The 22,256-nt window shown below is 45.1% G+C and overlaps 1 protein-coding gene across 1 annotated transcript in view; it reads right to left on the bottom strand.

The window, feature by feature from the left end:
• The window catches only part of LOC140489317 (proline-rich protein 12-like), an 82,110-nt gene that overhangs the window by 21,274 nt on the left and 38,580 nt on the right, over window positions 1–22,256 (bottom strand). The window contains exons 5-11 of the mRNA XM_072588733.1: window positions 20,230–20,749; window positions 17,001–17,311; window positions 12,782–12,898; window positions 10,097–10,354; window positions 5,662–5,778; window positions 3,653–3,786; window positions 2,527–2,729 (exon numbers count right to left, since the gene is read on the bottom strand). Coding sequence (XP_072444834.1) covers window positions 2,527–2,729; window positions 3,653–3,786; window positions 5,662–5,778; window positions 10,097–10,354; window positions 12,782–12,898; window positions 17,001–17,311; window positions 20,230–20,749 — 1,660 coding nt within the window. The remainder of the gene's footprint in view (window positions 1–2,526; window positions 2,730–3,652; window positions 3,787–5,661; window positions 5,779–10,096; window positions 10,355–12,781; window positions 12,899–17,000; window positions 17,312–20,229; window positions 20,750–22,256) is intronic.

Here is a 22,256-nt window from a genome sequence, read left to right as displayed (position 1 = left end):
AAACTGCAATAAAATAAGTTGTGCTAAGTGGACCAAGCATTCAAAAAGGGCTATCCATAAGCATATCAGGTTGACTGGTCTCTTTCTGCTCTGTATGATGCTAGCCCTGTTTAGTTTCACGTTCCATTTTCCCAGGCAGAGCTCACCATGCAACAAGAGCGTCAACAGTGCAGAAGGAAGCTATGCAGCCCATCAAGTCTGCACTGACCCTCCAAACTGCATCCCATTCAGACTCAGCTCCCTACCCTATCCCTGTAATCCTGCATTTCCTATGGCTAACTCACCTGGCCGATACACCCCTGGACGCTATGGGCAATTTAGCATAGCCAACCCACCTACCCTGCAAAGCTTTGGATTGGGGGAGGAAACTGGAACACCTGGAGGAAACCCATGCAGACAAGGGCAGAACATGCAAACTCCACCCAGTCAGTAGCCCAAGGCTGGAATCGAACCCGGGTCCCTGGCACTATAAGGCAGCAGTGCTAAGCCACTGTGCTTCCCCAATGTGTTCCAACATTCCTTTCAATACTCCTCACTGCTGTAACACGTGCGAGTTGGAAGTATCCCTGTACATTGACCACACACAACAAAAGTTTAGTTAGAGCTAATACAGAGCCCCACCACTCTGTGGTGGCATGCCTGTTGCTGAAAGCAGGATGCAACAAAAAACAAAACCATGCAGCGACATTTTAAAAGCTGCACTGCTTTCAACTTCAGCAGACTGTCTGGGATTCAAAAGATTCCAGGTCACACTGAGAGACTTTTGTTTTACTTCAAAGTCCATTTATTGTGTTTACTTTCAACAAATCATTTCCCAGGGTGAGATTATTTCTGCAGCACCTGGGATTGCTCAAGAAATACATGCACTCTTGGACTGAACATAAGTTTGGATTACACAAGTCCACAGGAGCTTGGACTGTATTACTCATACAATATGTCCTGATCATTCATCCCAACTGGTTCATACTGATGGTATATACTCCACAGAGTCACCTTGCACCCTCCTATCCCATTCATACAACACCCTCACTTACGTTTTGTCTCTTTTCTCCCTTAAGGCGCCTGCTTGAATCTACTTGTATGTATCTTTGCGTCGCACATCACCACATTTATTCACACATTTTCAATCCAATATGAGTCTATTTCAAGAGTTCAGGGTTGTGAAGCAGTTATATTGGACTCAGAATGTTAACTGTTTCTCTCTGCACACATGCTGCCAGACCTGCTGTGTTTCTTCAACATTTTCACTTTGTTTCAGATTTCCAACGCCTCATATTTTATTACCATTCCTATCTTCAAAGAATTTAGTCCACGCTGATCTAGCATTTACTAGCCTGCAACCTTCCAGACCTTTATTCAATCTCACTGGTGTGGTAATTAGCTGGTGTGGGAACAAGATTTTACACTGCATGGAGTGTGAGGCTGAGCACTTAAGATTGGTCTAACGTAGGTTCAGCTTAAACCATGTAAGAACCAACAGGACATATTAAATGGGGAAACCCTGGAGCGAGTGATGGGATACTCCCCTGAGGCTGGAAAAGTGCAGCCCCAGCAACACTCAAGACACCATCTAGAACAAAGCTACCTATCCGATCAGCACCCATCCTCCTCCTTCATCATAGCACAGTGACAGCAGTGTGTACCATCTACAAGATGCACTGCAGCAACTCACCAAGGCTTCATTGACAGCATCTTCCATGACCACTGCCAGCTAGAAGGAGAAGGGTCACGGGTGTGGGAGCGACAGCAGCTCCAAGTTATCAACCATTTCAAATCAGACAAACACTAATCTGTATCTAACCTCATGGTGCAACTATCCTGGGAGTGTTTGATGAACAGCATAGAGACAGCTTTACTCTGTATCTGACCCCATGCTGTCCAGGACTGTTTGATGGGGCAACGTATGGGGAGTTTTACCTTTTTGTTAAAAAGAGCAGAAAGAGAGTTTTACTTCTAGTTTAAAAGAGTATTAGAAACTTTACTCTGTATATAACCTTGTACTGTACCTGTCCTCAGGGTGTTTGATGGGGACAGTGTAAAGGTGCTTTACTTTCAGTTTAAAAGAGTAGAGGGAACTTTTCTCTTTATCTAGCCCTGTGCTGTACCTATCCAGGAGTGCTTATGGGGTCACTGTCAAGGAAGTTTTACTTTCAGTTTAAGAGTAGAGACAGCTTTACTCTGTATCTAACCCTATGCTGTACCTGTCTTTAGAGTGTTTGACTGGAACAGTGTCGAGAAAGCTTTACTTTCATTTTACTTTCAGTTTAAAAGAGTAGAGAGGGCTTTCTATGTCAGTGTTCAGTGTAGCATTCTGAAGGAAGCCTATCTCAGCACCGAGCTTCTCTTATGCTTGAGCTGGAAAGCAATGGATCCCAAATCTAGAAAGTGCTCCATTCCCTCCGCATCCCTGACATTCACCTCCTGAATATCTCCTCCATTAAAAAAAATCCAAATGGAATTGAGCCAACAATCAACACAACACAAATACAAAATGGTGGCAAAGAGAAATCAAACTAAACCATTCACCCTCTTCACTCTGCTGGTTGGGGGTGGAGTCCGATTCCGTTGATGAAGCAACTTCTTTCAGCCATTTTTTCCTCTTCTTTGGAGGGGGCTCGGCCTTGGCTTTGGATGGTCTTTGCTTGGGTTTCGATGCTGGCCGAGCAGGCGGCTCTGGTTTAACCACAACTGGTACTCGATTCGGAGTGGTCTTTGTCTGGCTCTGTCGTCTAAAGCACCAAATTCGACAAATCAGTACCGGGACAGGGAGGGTTACATTTTGAGACAAGTCAGTACCGGGAGAGGGAGTGTTACATTTAGATTCTCTACCCTTGCCCTGTTGGGGAAAAGGAGAAAGTGAGGACAGCAGATGCTGGAGATCAGAGTCAAGAGTGTGGTGCTGGAAAAGCTCAGCAGGTCAGGCAGCATATGAGGTGCAGGAGAATCGACGTTTCGGGCATAAGCTCTTCATCTGATGAAAGGTTTATGCCTGAAAAGTTGATTCGCCTGCTCCTCGGATGCTGCCTGATCTGCCGTGCTTTTCCAGCACCACACTCTTGACCCTGTCGGGTAAAATCCAGTGGGGACTCAGCCAGGGTGGCAGTCATCCGGGGTGATGGGAAACTAGTTGGTCCCATTCCAGGACTTGAGTACAAAAACCAAGGCTGACACTCAAGGAGGAGTACTGTACTGTCAGAGAAGACAAATATTTATTATTGTTAGCATGTTGTTGTCTGTAGGAGTTTGCTGTGCACAAATTGGCTCATGCACTTCTGACAACAGTGTATTCACTTCAAACAGTGGCTAAAGAGTGCTTTGAGATGGTGGGTAGTCATGAAAATGGCAGCAAAACTTTCTTTTTAGTGAGGGGAAGGGGAGAAATCAGAAAGGCTTCCCATTTTTGATCCAAGAGGCTTGGAAATGAGAGAACACTCAAAGTCTCACTGAGAGACCACTCCCTGCCCCAATTCCAATCAGGACTTCTAACCCCACACTTGCACTGGACCCCAAGACCTAGTCTGGAGTTTACCATTTGAGTATTTATCCAAAGATCCCATTAGTTTCTCAAACAATCCTTTTATCATGCTTTATGAAGGAGGAAGCTTACACTAACACTAACTGAAAGCTTTATGATGGAGAGAGATGCCTGTACCTCAGGGATTGCTGCGGCCTATGCCAAGGCTTCTTGGAGCACACACGGACGTAGTCCTTCTTGTTGACGTTCTCCAGGAATTTAACATAGAGTCGTTGATATTCGTTTTTCGCATGGCCAAAGTAGCCAAGATACTGAAACAGGAAAAGGCAGAATACGTTAGGCCTGTGAGCCCACTTACTGCTCAGCAACTGTCTACTTGGAGACGGCTAACAGGCTCTTGACCTCAACCAATATTCCCTCTAATACTGTTTTTAGTGCATGGACCTTAAAGGTCCATGCGCAGCAGCAACATCTGAAGCAGATGTCAATGTGTTAGCAGGGCAATCAGCATGGGCAGAACCTTGGAGAGCAGCTTGGTGGTTTAGAGAGTATCCTGCTGAAGTGTCCACATCAAGAATATTGGAGGGAGAGGTGACTGACAGCATGGGAGCGAGGTGACAAGATAGGTAGGGGTACTCAGGAACCATCTTGGAAAATCACCCACCCGGTTTATGGATGAATTCATTTTGTTTTCACAAACTCAGATGGGAGGCAATGGTACCATCACTTGGCTTGTAATCCAAAGGCCCACAGGGTCAACTATGGCTTCCGTGGAATCTGAATTCAACTGACAAACCAGGAATATAGAGCTAGACCATAGATTGTTGTAAAACCCCATCTGGTTCATCGATTTCCTTCAGGGCAAGAAGGAATCTGCCATCCTCACCCAGTTTGGCTTACATGACTCTAGACCAATGCAGTAGATTCTTAACTGCCCACTAAAATAGCCAAGCATGCCAATGGGTTCAAGGGCAATGAGGGAAAGGCTGACAGCGATGCCCACGTTGGATGAAAGAATAAAGAAAATGTACATTTGTTGACTGGAAGCAGCTTCTGAGCCTCTTAAACCGCTCTCTTTATTGAAACAATCATTGTCAACATTCATGGGCCATCACTGGTTAGCTCAGTGGCTTTTTTTTTATTCATTTATGGGACGTGGGTGTCACTGGCTTGGCACCATTTATTGCCCGTCCACCTAGTTGCCCTTGAAAAGCTGATGGTGAGCTGTCTTCTTCAACTGCTACAGTCCACCTGTTGAGGGTTGACCCACAATGCCTTTAGGAAGGGAATTCCAGGATTTTGACATGGTGAAGGAATGGGGATACATTTCCAAAGCAGGGTGGTGAGTGGCTTGGAGGGGAACCTGAAGTTGGTGGTGTTCCCATGTATCTGCTGGCCTTGTCCTTCTAGATAGAAGTGGTCGTGGGTTTGGAAGATGCTGTCTAAGAATCTTTGCTGAATTTCTGTAGTGCATCTTGTAGATAGTATACACTGTTGTTATTGAGCATCAGTAGTGGAGGGATTGGATGCTTGTGGATGTGGTGCCAAACAAGTGGCCTGCTTTGTCCTGGATGGTGTCTTAAGTGTTGTTGAAGCTGCACTCATCCAGGTAAGTGAGGAGTATTCCATCACCCTCCTGACTTGTGCCTTGTAGATGATGGACAGGCTTTGGGGAGTCAGGTGGTGAGACAGGGGGGAATCAGTTGGTTGTACTCCACTCCCCTCTCCTTCCCCTCCCATCTCCTGAACGTGAAGGTGGTGGGATTGAAACCCACTCCAGACTATATAGCACAAAGTCTCAGCTGACCGTCCCAGCGCAGTGCCGAGAGTTACAACATTGAAGGACAATATTGTCTCTCAGCAGAGATATCAAAAGACTTTCTCTCTCTCGCTCTCTCTCTCTGGTGGTAGTGAACAACTCTTTTGTACTATTTTGAAGAGGAGGAGAGCTGGCGTCTCTGGTGTCTTGGACCATATTTATCCTTCAAACAGCATCACAAAACAAAAAACAGAATGATTACCTGGTCATTGGAATATGGCTATGGTGGGGGCTTGCTATGCAGAAATTTCTTACATTATGGTCGTGATGAGTGCACTTTTTGCAAGTGGCTGTAAAGGGGTACCCCAAAATCATGAAAGACACTATACAAATGCAAATGCCCTGTCGCCAGCGATAGTGTCCTTACTTTGCTGGTTGCACAGAACTGCCGATGGCCATCCCTGATCTCGGGGGTGAACTTCTGTAACAAGGCCTTCTGTACTCGCCAGATGGGCGGAGGTTCCCGTCCTGCCTGCATGGCGAGCTGTGGGCAAAGAAAGCAGAGGCGTTATCAATTGTCACGTAGGCACTACAAGCTGAGGTTCAACACGTTCCTGGAACTTTCTGTGCCATGCCCATCTGCCACCTTCCCCACCCCCATTACTTTCACCCAATCAAATGACCTTCTTTCTCCCTCCTCTAGCTTTATCACCAAAGGGCTGAATGGCCCAAATCTCCCAAGTCCCTGGATTATTGGAGACCAGATGTACATCCCAAAGCCCGGAGCAAGATCCTGCCAAAATTCCAATCCTCTCAGTCCATGTGAATTATCCAGGTGGTTGGAAAATCTGAGGAAAAACTCACACACTCCCTGTCACCCTCTGGACAAGTTCCAATTTGCTAACCTGGTGAGTGACCCCGCAAATGTTAGACTGTAAAAAGTCTTATCTAACTCCTAGGTAACCACTCCAAAGGACCATGCTCTCTCATTAGAGAAGAACGACTGGTAATGGGTTTAACCTGAGGGTTACCACGCCTGAAACCCTCCCACCAATAATTCTCACTGACCTCCCCTTTGGACTAGCCCCACTCCATTTGATTATCCCACCCTATTAGCAGTCCTCACCAATAACTCAAATGCCATTCCATACTGCTTCCACCCAGCACCTGAATACATGCCCCGAGTGCCCCCCCACTGAACATCCAGCTACCCCCCTCTGAAACCATACCCTCATCCCTCCCCACCACTTGACCCACCTACTCCATCTTCCAACCTCAACTCCATCCATTCACTAACATCTTAAACTTACCACAACTGCTGTTTAAAATGAAAACGAGAGTGGTGGCTGGTCCTGTCTTTCCACAACACCCCCACCTCCCCAACCACCAGTTACTACTACTGAGGGACACAGTGCTCTGTGTTTCTGGGACAACTGGGATTGGAATACCATTGAACAGGAAAAAAAGCCGCAGCAGAACGGCCGGTCCAACTCTTCCCCACACCCAAAGCCCTCTCTCAAAGCCCTGGGAGATTATTCTTCAATTTCTGGAGATTCTCAGACATCTCGGAAGGGTTGGAGAATCCAGCCATGACGAACCTGTTGATTTTCCAATTGCTGTCCCACCTTTTCCCTTCAGGAAGCAGCAGCTTACTTCAGGATACAGTTTAAGGATCTGGGTGGAGAGTTCTGCACACAGCTGTCCCATGTGACCACATGGTGGGTGCCAGGCCCCACATGTAGCTTTTGTGGTCATGTGTCACGTTTACCATGAATGTTTTTGTTTGCAGCCCCTTTTCAGTTTTCCGAAGGGGCTGTTCCTTCAATGTTGGTTGTGCTTCAGCCCTGTGCTCCTGTGTGGGGAGTGGCAGGCAATTCAATGGGCCTTCTCATGGGGCTGACCCGGGCCTGGCCAAAGTGGCCATTAACAAGTCCAGGCAGCAGGCCACAAATGGGGTCATTGTTTCTGACTGTCTGCCACTCTTTCATGGACACATCTGCATTTGGGTGTCCCTAGAGAAGAAGCATGCAGGTCTCACCAGCACGATAAGGGCATTCAGAGACCGGTGGGCACCATAGGTGCTGAATTTCATCATCAATCCAGACGATGCTATATTAATTTAACAAGTTTCCATTTCCTTACGTAAATTTTGTTAGCGTTAATTTGTAGCTCATTAAGGGCAAAAGAGCAACAAGGGAGAGAATAGGGCCTCTTAAAGAATAACAAGGCCATCTATAGGTGGAACCACAGGACTTAGGTGAGCTACTAAACAAATATTTCACATCAGTATTTACTGTGGAGAATGACACGGAAGCAGTGGAACCTGGGGAAATAAATAGTGATATCTTGCAAACAGTTTACATTACAGAAGACGAGATGCTAGAGGTCTAAAAAGCATAAAGGTAGATAAATCTCTGGGACTTGATCAAGTGTATCTCCTGTTGTCAGAAGCTAGGGAAGAAAATGCAGGGCCCCTAGCAGAGATAATTATATCCTCGATCGTCATGGGTGAGGTGCCAGAAGACTGGCGGGTGGTTAATATTGTGCCTTTGTTTAAGAAAGACTGCAAGGAAAAATCTGGGAACTATGGACCGGTGAGTCTGATGTTATGCTGGCTAATGGCAGAATTCTGAGAGACACAATTTAGAGACATGCATATGGAGAGACAAGTACTGATTAGGGACAGTCAACATGGTTTTGTGCATGGGAAATCACGTCTCACAAACTTGATTGAGTTTTTTGAGGATGTGGCCAAATAGATAGAGCAGTAGACATTGTCTGCATGGACTTTTTAGCAAGACCTTTGACATGATTCTGCCTGGTAGACTAGTTAGTAAGCTTAAATCACATGGGATCCAGTTGAGCTAGCCAATTGGATATAAAATAGGCTCAACAGTAGGAGTCAGAGGGTGGTACAAGAGGGTTGCTTTTCGGACTGGAGGCTTGTGACCAGCGGTATTTCACAGAGGTCGGTGCTGGGTCCACTGTTGTTTGCCATTTAAATAAATGATTTGGATGAGAAGGAAGTATGGCTATTAAGTTTGTGGGTGACACCAAAATTGGTGGTATTGTGGACAGTAAAGAAGGTCATCTAAGAGTACAACTGTATCTTGATCAATTGGGTTAATGGACCAAGAAATGGCAGGTGGAGTTTAATTTGGATAAATGTGAGGAATTGCATTTTAGCGAGACAAACAAGGGCAGGACTTATACTATAAATGGTAGCGCCCGGGGAATGTTGTCGATCAGAGACACCTAAGGGTTCAGGTAGACAGTTCCTTGTAAATATTGTCACATGTAGACAGGGTGGTGAACAAGGTGTTTGGCATGCTTGCCTTCATTGGTCAGAGCATTGAATACAGGAGTTGGGACATCATCTTATGGCTGTATTGGACATTGGTGAGGCCACTTTTGGAGTATTGTGTTCAGCTCTGGTCACCCTGCAATACGAAGGATAGTATTAAATTGGAAAGAGTGCAGAAAAGATTCACAATGATCTTGCCAGGACTGGAGGGTTGGGACTTTTTTTCCCCTGCGTTGTAGGAGGTTGACAGGTGACCCCATCGAGATTTATAAAATCATGAAGGGCATAGATAAGGTGAATAGCAAAGGTCTTTTCCCCAAGTTAAGGGGTGTTCACAACTAGAGAGCATATTTTTAAGGTGAGAGGGGAAAGATTTAAAAGGGACCTGCAGGACAACTGTTTCACATAAAGGGTGGTGCAAAAATGGAAAGAACTGCCAGAGGAAGTGATAGATGCAGTACAGTTACAACATTTAAAAGTCATTGTACAGATACATGAATAGGAAAGCTTCAGTAGAATATAGTATGCAAATTGGACTAGTTTAATTTGGGAAACCTGGCCGGCATGGACGAGTTGGACTAAAGAGTTTGCTTCTGTGCTGTATTCCTCTGTGACTTTACGATTCAGTTTTGTTACTATGCCCCATAAGGTGCTGTTTAGGGAGCCTTCCATTCAGTTTACAGGAGTAAAGAGAGCTTACTCTGTTTCTAACCCCATGCTATCACTGTCCTGGGAGTGTTTGATGGAAACAGTGTCAAGAGACCTTTACTTTTGTTTTAAAAGAGTAGACAGTGTATCTAATGTCCTGCTGACCCTGTCCTGGAAGTATTGATAGGGACAGTGTCAAGGAAGCTTTACTTTCAGTGTAGAAGAGTACAGTGGCCTCAACAAGACCGTGTTCAAACAAGCAGTGATGCTACCTGTGGCAGAATATTCCACCTGTATGCACTGCCTAGGTGCACACCCTTGGCACCAGCTTCATATTCCAGCAAGAGCTGACATCTTCAGGGGAGGACCTTAAAATCTCTAGGCATAGTCCATTCAGACCATCACTTCCTCAAGGTTTAAAGCCAATGATCCTCAGATTTAAAGCTAATGATCCTCAGAAAGTTGCTCTTTATTCATAGACTAGAACAAGGCAGAAATCAAATTCCTGGTTCAGCAACACTTCAGCTTTAAATTACCCATCTTTGTATTCAAATTCCTTGATGATCTCATCACTCCGTATCTCTGTAATCACCACCAGACCCGGAACTGCCCCAAATCCTGGCCTCTTGCAGATTCCTAAACTCCCCTTCGCTAACCATTGATAGCCATATCTTCACATAAAGCTGAATCTCTGGCAATCCCTCTCAAAACCTTTCTGCCTCCGAGCCTTAAAAAATGTGTCTTTCCCTATGCCCACACTGTGCTTTATTTGCTTCAATACCTCTGTACGTGGTTCTGCATCCATTTTGGTTTGCCTGAAATTCCTGCAAAGGATTTCAGGGCGCACACTGTTTTCTTTAGTCCCAGGGCCTGAGTGCAAGTTGCTTTTTCACCAGGGGGGTTGCTTTACCTTAAGTGCCTTGATGTCGTCGATCTTCACGACAAACTCATCGCGCTCCCGGAACACACCTTCGCCTCCGCTTTCTTCATCCTCCTCGTCTGTCTCGCCAGAGATGGCGACAGAGTCCTGCTTCTTAGCCAGGTGCAGGGGCCTGTGCCAGGGCTTCTTCGAGCAGATCCGCACGTAGTCCTTCTTCTCCACATTCTCCAGAAACTTCACGTACAGCCGCTGGTAGTCAGTCTTCACCTCATCCGGGTACTCGATATACTAATGAGGAAGAGGAAAAGGTTTCATTGCTCACCACATGGGCTGCCATTTTCTAAACAGATCTGGCCAAAAGATGTTTTTTTCAAGATGGAAGACAACACAATGACCGCCTCCCAAAACCACAGCTGCAACCACAAGGGCAACAAATACATGGGAACACCTCCACCTTCATATGCCCGAATTCTCTCCCTAGCATGGTGGATAACCCAAAACACATGGACCAGCGTGGTTCAAGAAGGCAGCTCACCACCACCTTCTCAAGGGGCAACTAGGGAAGGCAGTAAATGCTGGCCAATCAGTGATGCCCACATCCCACAAATACATTTTTTTAAAAATCCCCATGTGGAACAACATTATCATTTCTTGTTCAAAACTCCGAAGACGAGGCACACCAGGATCAAAATGTTAACTCTGTTTCTCTCTCCACATACACTGCCAAAGCTGTAGAGTTTCTCCAGCATACTGTTTTCATTTCGGATTTCCAACATTCGTAGTATTTTACTTTCATTCTAAAGTGATGAAGGGCCCAGATACAGTGAATAAGGACGAGATACTTACTTGAACAGATTTAAGATTGACACAGAAAATACTGGAGAGACTCAGCAGGTCTAGCAGAATCTGCGGTGAGAGAAACAGAGTTAAGAGTCCAGTGTGGCAGCATTTCAGAACAGCGTCACATCAGACTCAAAACATTAACTCTGTTTCTCTCTCCCCACAGATGCTGTCAGACCCGCTGAGTTTCTGCAGCACTTTTTGTTTTAATTTCAAATTTCCAGCATCCACAGTATTTTGTTATGGTTGTTATTTCAGTGTCACTGGGTCACATTCCGGGAATCCTGCTCCCTAGTAGTACTGTGGCTCCACCTCCACCACACAAGACTGGAGTTATCAGCAAAACAGCTCACCACCACTTTCTCAAGGGCACCTAGCCACCAACACCCAACAATGACTATTTTCTACAGGACAGACACCAGGTTTGATTCCGGAACAATGCTGGGTCAGCTGCTTCTGCTCAGCCACACTCAAATCCCTAGGCTTACAACAATCTAGGATTTCCATCCCAGGTCACTGTCCTTTCTGGAAAGCTGTTGGTGGCAGTAACTGCTTTGCTCACAGGGTGGGACAAGAGGGTGGCCAGTGGCTAGCCCGATATCTGGAATTCTCTCCCCATGCCCCTCCGCACTCTTGTTTTAAAAAAAAAGAAAGGAAATATAACACAGAGACATCCACACCTGCCCTTTAAATTTTGCCGTCAAAGGAAACAACAACAAGGGATTTCGCCACAATGTCCTGGCCAATATTTATCCCTCAAACAACATCAAAAAGTACAGACTATCAGGTCATTTCTCAGAATGCTGATTGTGGGAGCTAGCTGTGTGCTGACTGGCAGCCATATTTAATCCATTACAACAGGGACTACATTTAGAAAGGACTTCATTGGCTGTAAAGCACTTAGGAACAGAAGTTGCGAAAGACGCCTTTTTTAAAAAATTCATTCATGGATGTGGCATCACTGGCCAGGTCAGCATTTATTGCTCATCCCTAATTACCCAGAAGGCAGTTAAGAGTCAGCCACAGTGCTGTAGGTCGAGAGTCACATGTAGTACAGACCGGGTGAAGATTGCAGTTTCTTTCCCTAAGTGACATTAGGTGAACCAGATGGGTTTTTCTGACAATCAACAACGGTTTCATAATCAGACCCTTAATTCCAGACACATATGAATTAACGATTTGAAAGATCTGCATTTGTACTGTACCTTCTCATGACTTCAGGACCTCACGAGGCCATTAGACATATTCAAGAAGGATAGTTGCTGTGGTACTATTGGAAACACAGTAGCAAACTGTGCACAGCAAGCTCCTGCGAACACTAATATGGGAATGACCAGACAACCTGCTTTTTTTTAAAAATGTAGATGTTGGCTGAGGGATAGGCACTCACCAGGATACAAAGGGAACACCCTTGCTTCTCTTCAAAATAATGCCATTGAATTTTCTGTTTTGGAACATCACCAGAGAGGGCAAACAGCTGAACATCTCATTCCCAAAGGTGTCACCTCAGGACTGCATTGGAGTGCCAGCCTGGACTTTTGTGCTCATGTCATGGGACTTGAACCTGTAACCTTTGCACTTCAAGAGGTGGGAGTGCTGCCAACTGAGCCACAGACACTCTTTCCTTTGTTGCTTACATTCTGTGGGTTCTTAAATACTTCAGGTGAGTCCTGTCCAGACCAGAGAGAGAGGAGGGGGGGGAATAGAGATAGAGAGAGAGAGAGCGCGAGAGAGAGAGAGAGAGAGTGCGAGAGAGAGAGCGTGCGAGGAAGACAGACAGAGACAGAAGGAGGGAAGGGGGGAGAGAGAGCGAGAGAAAGAGCGAGAGAGCGAGCGCGAGAGAAAAGGGTGGAAAGGAGGGCCAGGTGAGCTTACCTGAGCACTGGAAGAGAAGTGGCGCTGACCATCCCGCACCTCAGGTACAAACTGCTGCAGTGAGGCTTTCTGCACCCGCCAGATTGGAGGAGGCTCGCTTCCCGCCTGCATTGCAAGCTGCAAAACAGGATGTAGTGCAAGTAGTCAGCCACAGTGAACACTGATGGCAATACATTCAACAAAGCAAGACACTTTTAGATTTCAAAGACCTCAAGGGGTCTGGGGAGAAAGCCAGATGTCAAGGTAGAGGATCGGCCATGATTACATTAAATGGTGAAGCAGACTCGAAGGGCTGAATGGCCTACTTCTGCTCATGGTTTTTATGTTTGACCCTCTTTAGTGTCTCAAAGGGCAGCAAACAATTCCAGGCAACCTGACAAAGCTCACCTTTGGACTTTAGAATGGTACAAAACAGAGGAGGCCATCCAGCCCACCAGGCCTGTGCTGGCTCTTTGAAAGCCTCCCAGCCTTTCCATTTGACATTACAAATTTTTGCTTTTCAAGTTCAAGCACACAATTCAATAGCAAAGGGAGAAGGCTACTGTGACAATCAATGGGCTGAATAGCCTGTTTATAGCTGTAAAAGTTTCAGTGTTCACCTCAATCCCTTTAGAAAGTAATTAATGAATCAGCCCTGTCAGGCAGAGTGTTCAAGATCACAGAGAGTTGCCAGTGTAAATATATTTCCCAAATTTAGCTGGCTCAAAACAGCACTGTAGTTGCAAACGACTTTCCAACATGACTCCATTTTAATGCATGAAAACACAGCAATAAAGTAGCATTATAACATTCAACATATAATTATTGAAGTTGCATTACACATATTAACCTTTGACACCTCAAATAATTAAGAAAGTTAGTAACTTTAAAGTTGCTTGCAAAAATTTTTGTTTAAATTGCTAGAGAAACTCAGCAGGTCTAGCAGCATCTGTGGAGAGAGAAAGAGTTAATATTTCAAGTCCAGTGACATCTCTTCAGAATTATTTCTGAACTAGGAACCGGGAATTAGTTTTGAAGAAAGGTCAGTGGATTCAAATGTTAACGCTGTTTCTCTCTTCACAAATGCTGCCAGACTTGCTTAGCTTATTCAGCTATTTCTGCTTTAGTTTCAGATTTTCAGCATTTATGGTTCTCTGTTTTTTTTATAATTTTTTTTTACTCACTGGTCTATTAGTTATTTCTTCATTTATTTTAAGTCTTCTGGTTATGGGCTCCCTCACCAGAGATAAACATTTCTCACTGTTTATCCTCATTAAAACCCAGCACAATTTTATGCATCTCAGGCTCATTTCTCTATAACCTCTGCATTAAGCTAAACATCAGCTTCTCAATCAGAATTACAGGGATAGGTGAGTGCTACGGGAGCAATAGTCTAGACCAACGATGCCGCTGATCTCGTTTTGTAGCAAGCAAGTTGGCTACGCGTGAAGACCCTTCAAATGCTTGGTGACGCGATCTACATAGAGTCATACAGCACGGAAACCAACACTTCGGTCCAACTAGTCCAAGCAGAACATAATCCCAAATTTAACTAGGCCCACCTGCCTGCTCCTGGTCCATATCCCTCCAACCTTTCCTATTTCACGTAATTATCCAAATGTCTTTAAACATTGTAATTGTACCCACATCCACTACTTCCTTAGGAAGTTCATTCCACATGTAAACCACCCTCTATGTAAAACATTGCCCCTTGTCTTTTCTAAATCTCTCCTCTCACCTTAAAAATGTGCTCCCTAGTCTTGAAATCCCCCACCCAAGGGAAAAGACAACTACCATTAACTCTACCTAAAGTACAGGAACTTTTGGGCTACCAAACAGCTATATAGCTTGGAGAGAACAGTGGCCAGAACTTATAACCTGGAGACACAAAATCAATAATCATAGTCCATCAGCATGAAAAACCTATCTCATTGAACAAATACCCTTTAGGGAAAAAAAACCTGCCATCCTTACTCAGTCTGGACTATATCTGACTCCAGACCCCAGCAATGTGGTTGTCCCACAAGAATTAGGAAAGACCACTCATCCCCCCCTGAGCCCACTCCACATTCAATAAGACCACAGTGAGCTGCCTCTACACTGACTTCCAGTCTGCTTCTTATAACCCTTTTCAATCAAACATCCAACTTACTCAGGCTTGAATATATTCACTGATCCAGCCTCACTGTGCTCTGGGGAAGAGAATTCCAAAGACTGACTAAATAAACAAACAGTCTTCCTATCTCCAAACTGGCATCTCCAAATCATGTCTTCCTATCAGTGTTAAATGAAGGTCCCTAATTTCTAAATTGTGCCCCCTAGATCTGGACGCTCTTGCAAGAATTCACCTCATCCACACCATAATATCATAGCAATAAGATCACCTTTAATACTTCGTTGTTTTAAGCTCCAATGGGAACAGGCCCAACCTATTAACTCTTATCTTACCTGGCTCACTGATTTTTAAACTCTATAATGACCATGTAACTGGCCACTGACAAGTTCTCAAGAGCAACAAGAAATGGGCAATTAGCCTGGTCTTTGCCAGTGATACCCATTTCCTACGAGTGAACGAAATGGGCGGAGTCGGCAATTTTAATTCAATCACTATGCAGAGGTCACATTAAATTCTCATCCTGTCATCCAACTCCAGCAAACGAATAATTCAACAGCTCTAACCCAGTTCCTTTTTTTTTGTTTAATTTACAAGATTCCTTAAAATGAATTTAAATTCTCAAAGTGCCATGGTGGGATTTGAACTCATGTTTGTTCTGTTACTAATTCCACACCTGGATTATTAGTCCAGTAACATAACCAACATATCCTATTGAGATTTCTGTCTCAATAATTTGGCTAAAGATTTCAAGATTTAGTTCACATGTTTGCAAGGAATTTTACCTGTGCTGACATGAGCTTGTCTACTTAGAAAATAACAACATTGGTTTTACTTCAATTCATTCATGGGACATGGATGTCACTGGCTGAGCCAACATTTATTGTTCCACTCTCAGAGAAGGTGGTGGTGAGCTGCTGTCTTGGGCCTGAATTTCACCAGTTTCCTCATTTCCCCTCCCCCCACCTTACCCCAGTTCCAACCTTCAGCACCGTCCTCATGACCTGTCCCATCTGTCCATCTTCCTTCCCACCTATCTGCACCAGCCTCCCCTCCAACCTATCACCTTTACCTCCACCTCCATCTACCTCTTGCACTCTCAGCTACCTTCCCCCCCACTCCCATTTATCTCTCCACTACCAAGGCTCCTAGCATCATTCCTGATGAAGGATGTTTGCCTGAAACGTCGATTTTCCTGGTCCTCAGATGCTGCCTGACCTTTCCAGCACCACGCTCTTGACTCTAATCTCTAGCATACTTTCGCCTTCTAGGAAGTGGTCCCAATTGAGAATTCCCAAACCTTGACATGATCTCCAATGGACTGATTGGCTTCCTCCCAAACTGTAGTGACTGTGGCTTTCCAGACCATTCCCAAAGGACAAAGCCTAACCCAATACAGAACACTACTAAAGGATTAAACTGTACCACCCTCCCCTCCAACCTATCACCTTTACCTCCACCTCCATCCACCTCTTGCACCCTTTGTGGGCGGCACGGTGGCACAGTGGTTAGCACTGCTGCCTCACAGCGCCAGAGACCCGGGTTCAATTCCCGCCTCAGGCGACTGACTGTGTGGAGTTTGCACGTTCTCCCTGTGTCTGCGTGGGTTTCCTCCGGGTGCTCCGATTTCCTCCCACAGTCAAAAGATGTGTGGGTGATGGCCATGTTCAATTGCCCGTAGTGTTAGGTAAGGGGTAAATGTAGAGGTATGGGTGGGTTGCGCTTCGGCGGGTCGGTGTGGACTTGTTGGGCCGAAGGGCCTGTTTCCACACTGTAAGTAATCTAAAAATCTAATCATGTACACTGCTGAAAGAGAGCTGGGGGCCTGCCCTAGGCCTCTCTTGCAAAGAGAGGGCAATTTAGATAAATATTTCCTTCTCAATAGCTAGCTTCAATGTCCATTTGAGGAAAAAAATACCCCAAAAGTCACAAATAAAAAATACATTGTCACTTCGATTTTCTAGGCTTTTGGATGTCAGCCATTTTATCTACTTCCTTCCAAGAAACAAGAAGTTCCTCCTCATGACTGATGTCCCCAAAACTGATCACTATTTAGTGCTAAATAGAATATGAATCTTGATAACATTTTAAGAGTTCTTTTATGTGCAAAAGGGTGGGAAATCATACCTTAAGTTCCTTAATGTCATCAATTTTGATGACAAACTCGTCCCATTTCCGTATGGCGCCTTCTCCACCACTCTCCTCATCGTCTTCGTCAGTCTCACCATAAATGGCCACCGTGTCCTGTTTCTTGGCTAGCTTGACCGGGGAAGGAGCCTCCTTCTCTTCCGGCTGTGGTGGGGATTCAGGGGCAGGTGAAGGTTCTTCTTCTGGGATCGACTCCTTCGGCAAGACTGGAGATGGAGGTATGGGCTGCTCTGGCTGGGAGGCCTCAGAAGGCGATGTGCTGACTTCTTTATCTTCTACAGTCATATTATCTGGCAAACACAATTGATATGGAAATAGTCAGATTCAAGGAACAGTCTTTTCCCAATCGACCCCAAATTTCACTGATATTTCCCTCATTTTTCCCAAAGGGAATACAGAATAGAAACATTCAGCCCCACCAATCTAAGTCAGTGTTTAAGCTCCACTTTGAGCTTCCTCTCATCTTTCCTTATCTTATCAATCTGCTTAATCCTCTATTCCCTTCACCCTGCTGTGCTTGTTTGACCTTACCTTAAATACAGAAGCTTGAACACACGCACCAACAGGTTCAAGTACAGCTTCTTCCCTGCTGTTATTAGACTGGTGTAAGGATCTCTTTAACTTCAAATAATGTTGATCTTGCTTTGTGCATTTCCTGTACAGCCATAACCTTGTACATCGCACTCTGTCTAAGCACCCTATGATCTGTGTGTCCTTGTTTGCTATGATCTGCCCATACTGCACACAAAACAAAACTTTTCACTGTATTTAGGTACATGTGACTAGAATAAATCAAATCAAACTGATAATTTTCACTTCAACTGCCCCCTCTGCTAATGACTTTGGCTAAGAGGCCTCTCCTAATTTTGGTTCGTATTAACAATTTTCTCTAATGCCCACGCAGTGAAGAAATGAGGGTGGCTCCCTACGCGCATGCTTTCCTCCTGGTTTAACTTTCCTGCATTTGCTCCATTACAAAACCGAAATCGACCATGATATTGGAAACGCTGTCATGGGCGATTTCCAATTTGGGTGCAATGTTTAAGCATCAAATTTGCAGCAGATTCGCCCCAACTGGTCCGTGCTGGTGTGCAAAGTCTGCCCACCCCACTTCATCTGACCCTGTATTCTAACCTATTTACTACATCCTCATCCAGTTGTCTAGCCTCCCCTTAAATGCATCGAGATATTCACCCCCGCCAGGATTACCATGATGCAGAATTCCACACTCTGTTGTGGGGAGAGAATTTACACCGGAGCTCCCAACTAGATTTGCACGTTTCTGTCTCCTCAACAAATCTTCTCTGAACCTATCCTTTCAAACCTCGTGATGACTTTGAAGACTTCATTTGGATCAGCCTTCAAAAGAGCCCCTGACATTTGGACAATCCTGATAACTATAACTTCCCACTTCTGGTGTCATCCTTGTAAAACACCTTCTCCTATTACAGTTAGCATTGAAACAAACAAAGAGCATGCAGAAACAGGTCATTTGTCCCCTCAAGCCTGCTCCACCACTCAACTAGATCATGGCTGATCTTCTATCGCAAGCTATTTTTCCTCGTTATTCCCATATCCCTGATATCTTTAGTATTTAGAAATATATTATTCCCTTGATTGAACATATTCAATGACTGAATATGGGGCAGGGAATTCCAAAGATTTTACTACCCTCTGAATAAAGAAATTCCTTATTTAAGGCCAGAATAAACCACCGCTTATTCTGAGAGTATGTCTCCAAAGTCCAGACACTCTCCGGCTAGATTCTTTCTGCATGCACTCTGTCGAGCTTTGTAAGAAATTTATAAATTTCCATGACATAACTTCTCATGTTTTGAAATGTAACAGGATAAGGACTCTCTTGTAGTGTGGTGGTACTGTCCCTAACTCTGGAATGGGGGGGGGGGGGGGGCAGGATTCAAGTCCCACCAGCTCTAGACATGTGTAGTAACATCTCTGAACAGGTTGAAGAGAAAAATAGGTTAATTAAAAAAAAGTTACAAGCCAGATCTCCTCAATCTCTCCTTATAGTCCAGTAACACCGTCCCAGCAATCAATCCCAGGCACTAAAGCAAATGCAGAGTGAAATAAAAACCAAAAGAACGATGGATGCTGGAAATCAGAATCAAAAACAGAAATTGCTGGAAAAGCTCAGCAGCTCTGGCAACATCTATAGACAGAAATCAGAGTTAATGTTTCAGGTCCCATGACCCTTCCTCAGAACTGAGGCATTGGACTCTGAAACGTTAACTCTGATTTTCCTCTACTGATGCTGCCAGACTTGCTGAGCTTTTCCAGCAACTTCTGTTTTTATTGCTTATGAAGAGACTCCGTCATCAACACATTCCATTTGCCTCCCAGGATAAACTTTGCACTAGTGATCTCGCTCGAGAACGGCCCTTGGAAAATGGAAATGATGGCCTGATGGCGATAGGTTGAAAATGGGCCATGCAGATTAATGAACTCATGGAACGCCAAGGGAGCTCTGAACTGCATTTACATGGCAGCAGCATCTCAGAAACCGACTCTTTTATCCAGTATTGGTGCTTAACATTAATACCACAATCATGGACTCCATGATATTCAATAGAATGTGGACATCCAGCCCATCGTACTTCCCCACACCACATCAAATTCTTGAGTCTCCTTGGACAACAACTCCGGGTCCTCCAACCTAACCTTGTTGCTAAAGCCTCCTTATCCTCGAGGACTACTCTGGTCAATCTCCACCTCACGCTCACATCCTTCCTGAAGTATGGTGATCAGAGCAGATTCAATAACAGCTTCTTCCCTGCAATTATCAGACCTCTCAAACGTTAATTCTGATCTCTCTCTCTCTCGCTCTCTGTGCACCTACTCAGCGGCCCCCGTAACACTGCATTCCTCATTCTGTTCTGTTACCCTGAAGCACTTTGTATGGTACACTCTGCCTGTACAGCACTTTTCACTGTATCTCGGTACACATGACAAGAATAAATCAATTAGAAATGGAAGCACTACTCAAGTTCCTCACAATTTGACCCCAAAGTGGGATTTTACAAATCTTCCCTGCTTTTATGCTCACAACCAAGAATCTGGAGAAGGCCATTTGGCCCCTCAAGTATGCTTCGCCACGTCAATACAATGGGATCTGATCTCCTACCTTAACTTTGAATTCCTGCCGGTTTCCCACCTTGATTCCCTCACGTTTGGAAAGAAAGCATGGTACCTGTCGTGTCGTTCTCCTTGCGATCCATCGGGTCGTAGAGGGCAGAGATGGCAGAGGTGATGCTCTTCTGCAGGTCCTGGTTCTTGCTGACGGAATCCTCCTCGTCGGACGAGAATGACGGCAGAGTCTCCAGGTTCTTCTTGAGGTCGTCGTCGAACCTCTTGCAGGGGCTGGCGCAGCTCATGAGGCTGTCGCTCTCAGAGGCGTCCAGAGGCCCTGACAGCATTGACTGTGCCAGGCCGAAGGAAGCCTGCGATGGCTGGTTAATGACCGATGAGGGGCGTCCTTTCTGTGGGCTGGAGGTCGTGGCTGGCAGCTGCTGCCTTTTTCCCGATTTCAGGAAGTCCAGGAACGAGGCCATGAATCCAGATTTCATTTCCGGCTGCTTCTCCTCCACTTCTTTTATTTTCTTTTTGATCTTTTCTTGGGTTTGACTGTTCTCCAAGACGCTCTCCGCTGGGACAGACTCTGGAGCCTCGATGGGCAAAATCTCACTCGCCTTTGACCCTTGAACCTTGCCCTTTGAGGAGGGAAAAGTGCACACATCAACATGTTGTTGTTGTTCAGGCTTCAAACTGAGGGCACGAGTGAAGAGACAAAATTATTGTGACAAAAACCAAAACTGAACAGCTAGAAGGGAGAAAAGGACAATGCAGAATGGTTAGGGGAAGGAAGACACGACATCGCTGTGGTAAAAAATTAGGTAAGAACTGGAATAAGTGGCCTGAACTATAGGTGGAACTATAGACTGCCCAAACTCCTGGGTAATTCTAAAAACTCCTACTTTAGGGTGCTATATTAATGGGAGTTGTTGTTGAACACGGGCTCAGCTATCCAGTGTGATCATGGCTGATTTTCTATAGAAATGCCACGTTCCCATTTTCTTCCCCCATACATCTTGATGCTTTTTAAATTATTTTCTTGAATATATTTAATGACCTGGCCTCCACAGCCATCTGTGTTGGTGAGGTTGGGGGAAACCTCTTCACACCTTAGAATGATAAAGAACAGAACAAGGCTAATCAACCCATCACACTCATGCTGTTCTTTGAACTAATTTGTCAATGAATCCCATTCTCCCGCAAAGCTTTTCCTGGCAAGTTTTTGTCTGATTTCCTTTTCACTTGAATCTGAGGATTTCACAGGATGGATCCCGAAAGGATCCCTCTTGTAGGGGAATCTTAACATTAGGAGCCACGTTTTTTTCAAAATAAGATGTCTCCCAGTTGAATACGGAGATGAGGAGGAATTTCTTCTCTCAGAGGACTGATAGTGTTTGGAATTCTCTTTCCCAGAGAGCCGTGCAGAGGCTGTGGGCGGCACGGTGGCACAGTGGTTAGCACTGCTGCCTCGCAGCGCCAGAGACCCAGGTTCAACTCCCGTCTCAGGCGACTCTCTGTGTGGAGTTTGCACATTCTCCCTGTGTCTGCGTGGGTTTCCTCCGGTTGCTCCAGTTTCCTCCCACAATCCAAAACAAATGTGCAGGTTAGGTGAATTGGCCATGCTAAATTGCCCGTAGTGTTAGGTGAAGGGGTAAATGTAGGAGAATGGGTCTGGGTGGGTTACGCTTCGGAGGGATGGTGTGGACTTGTTGGGCCGAAGGGCCTGTTTCCACACTGTAAGTAATCTAATCTAAAAATCAAAGGCCAAATGGAAACATAGAAGCTAGGAGGGGTAGGCCATTCAGCCCTTTGAGCATGCTCAGCCATCCAGTGTGATCATGGCTGATTTTCTATATCAATGCCATATTCCCGTTTTCTTCCCCCGTACATCTTGATGCTTTTAAAGTTATTTTCTTGAATATATTTAATGATGATTTGGCCTCCACTACCTTCTGTGGTGGAGAATTCCACAGGTACACTACCCTTTGAGGGGAAGACACTTTTCCTCATCTCAATCCGCTCCTAAACAATCGATCTCGAATCCTGAGAGTGTGTCCTTTTGGTTCTAGACTCCCCCAACCAGGGGAAACATCCTTCCTGCATCTGGTCTGTCTGGCCCTCTTCAAATTTTATACATTTCAATCA

The sequence above is a fragment of the Chiloscyllium punctatum genome, chromosome 18, assembly GCF_047496795.1.
Source record: "Chiloscyllium punctatum isolate Juve2018m chromosome 18, sChiPun1.3, whole genome shotgun sequence".
NCBI classification, from domain to species: domain Eukaryota; kingdom Metazoa; phylum Chordata; class Chondrichthyes; order Orectolobiformes; family Hemiscylliidae; genus Chiloscyllium; species Chiloscyllium punctatum.
The sequence above is the reverse complement of the archived record's forward strand: the minus strand, read 5'-3'. Positions and strand labels throughout refer to the sequence as shown.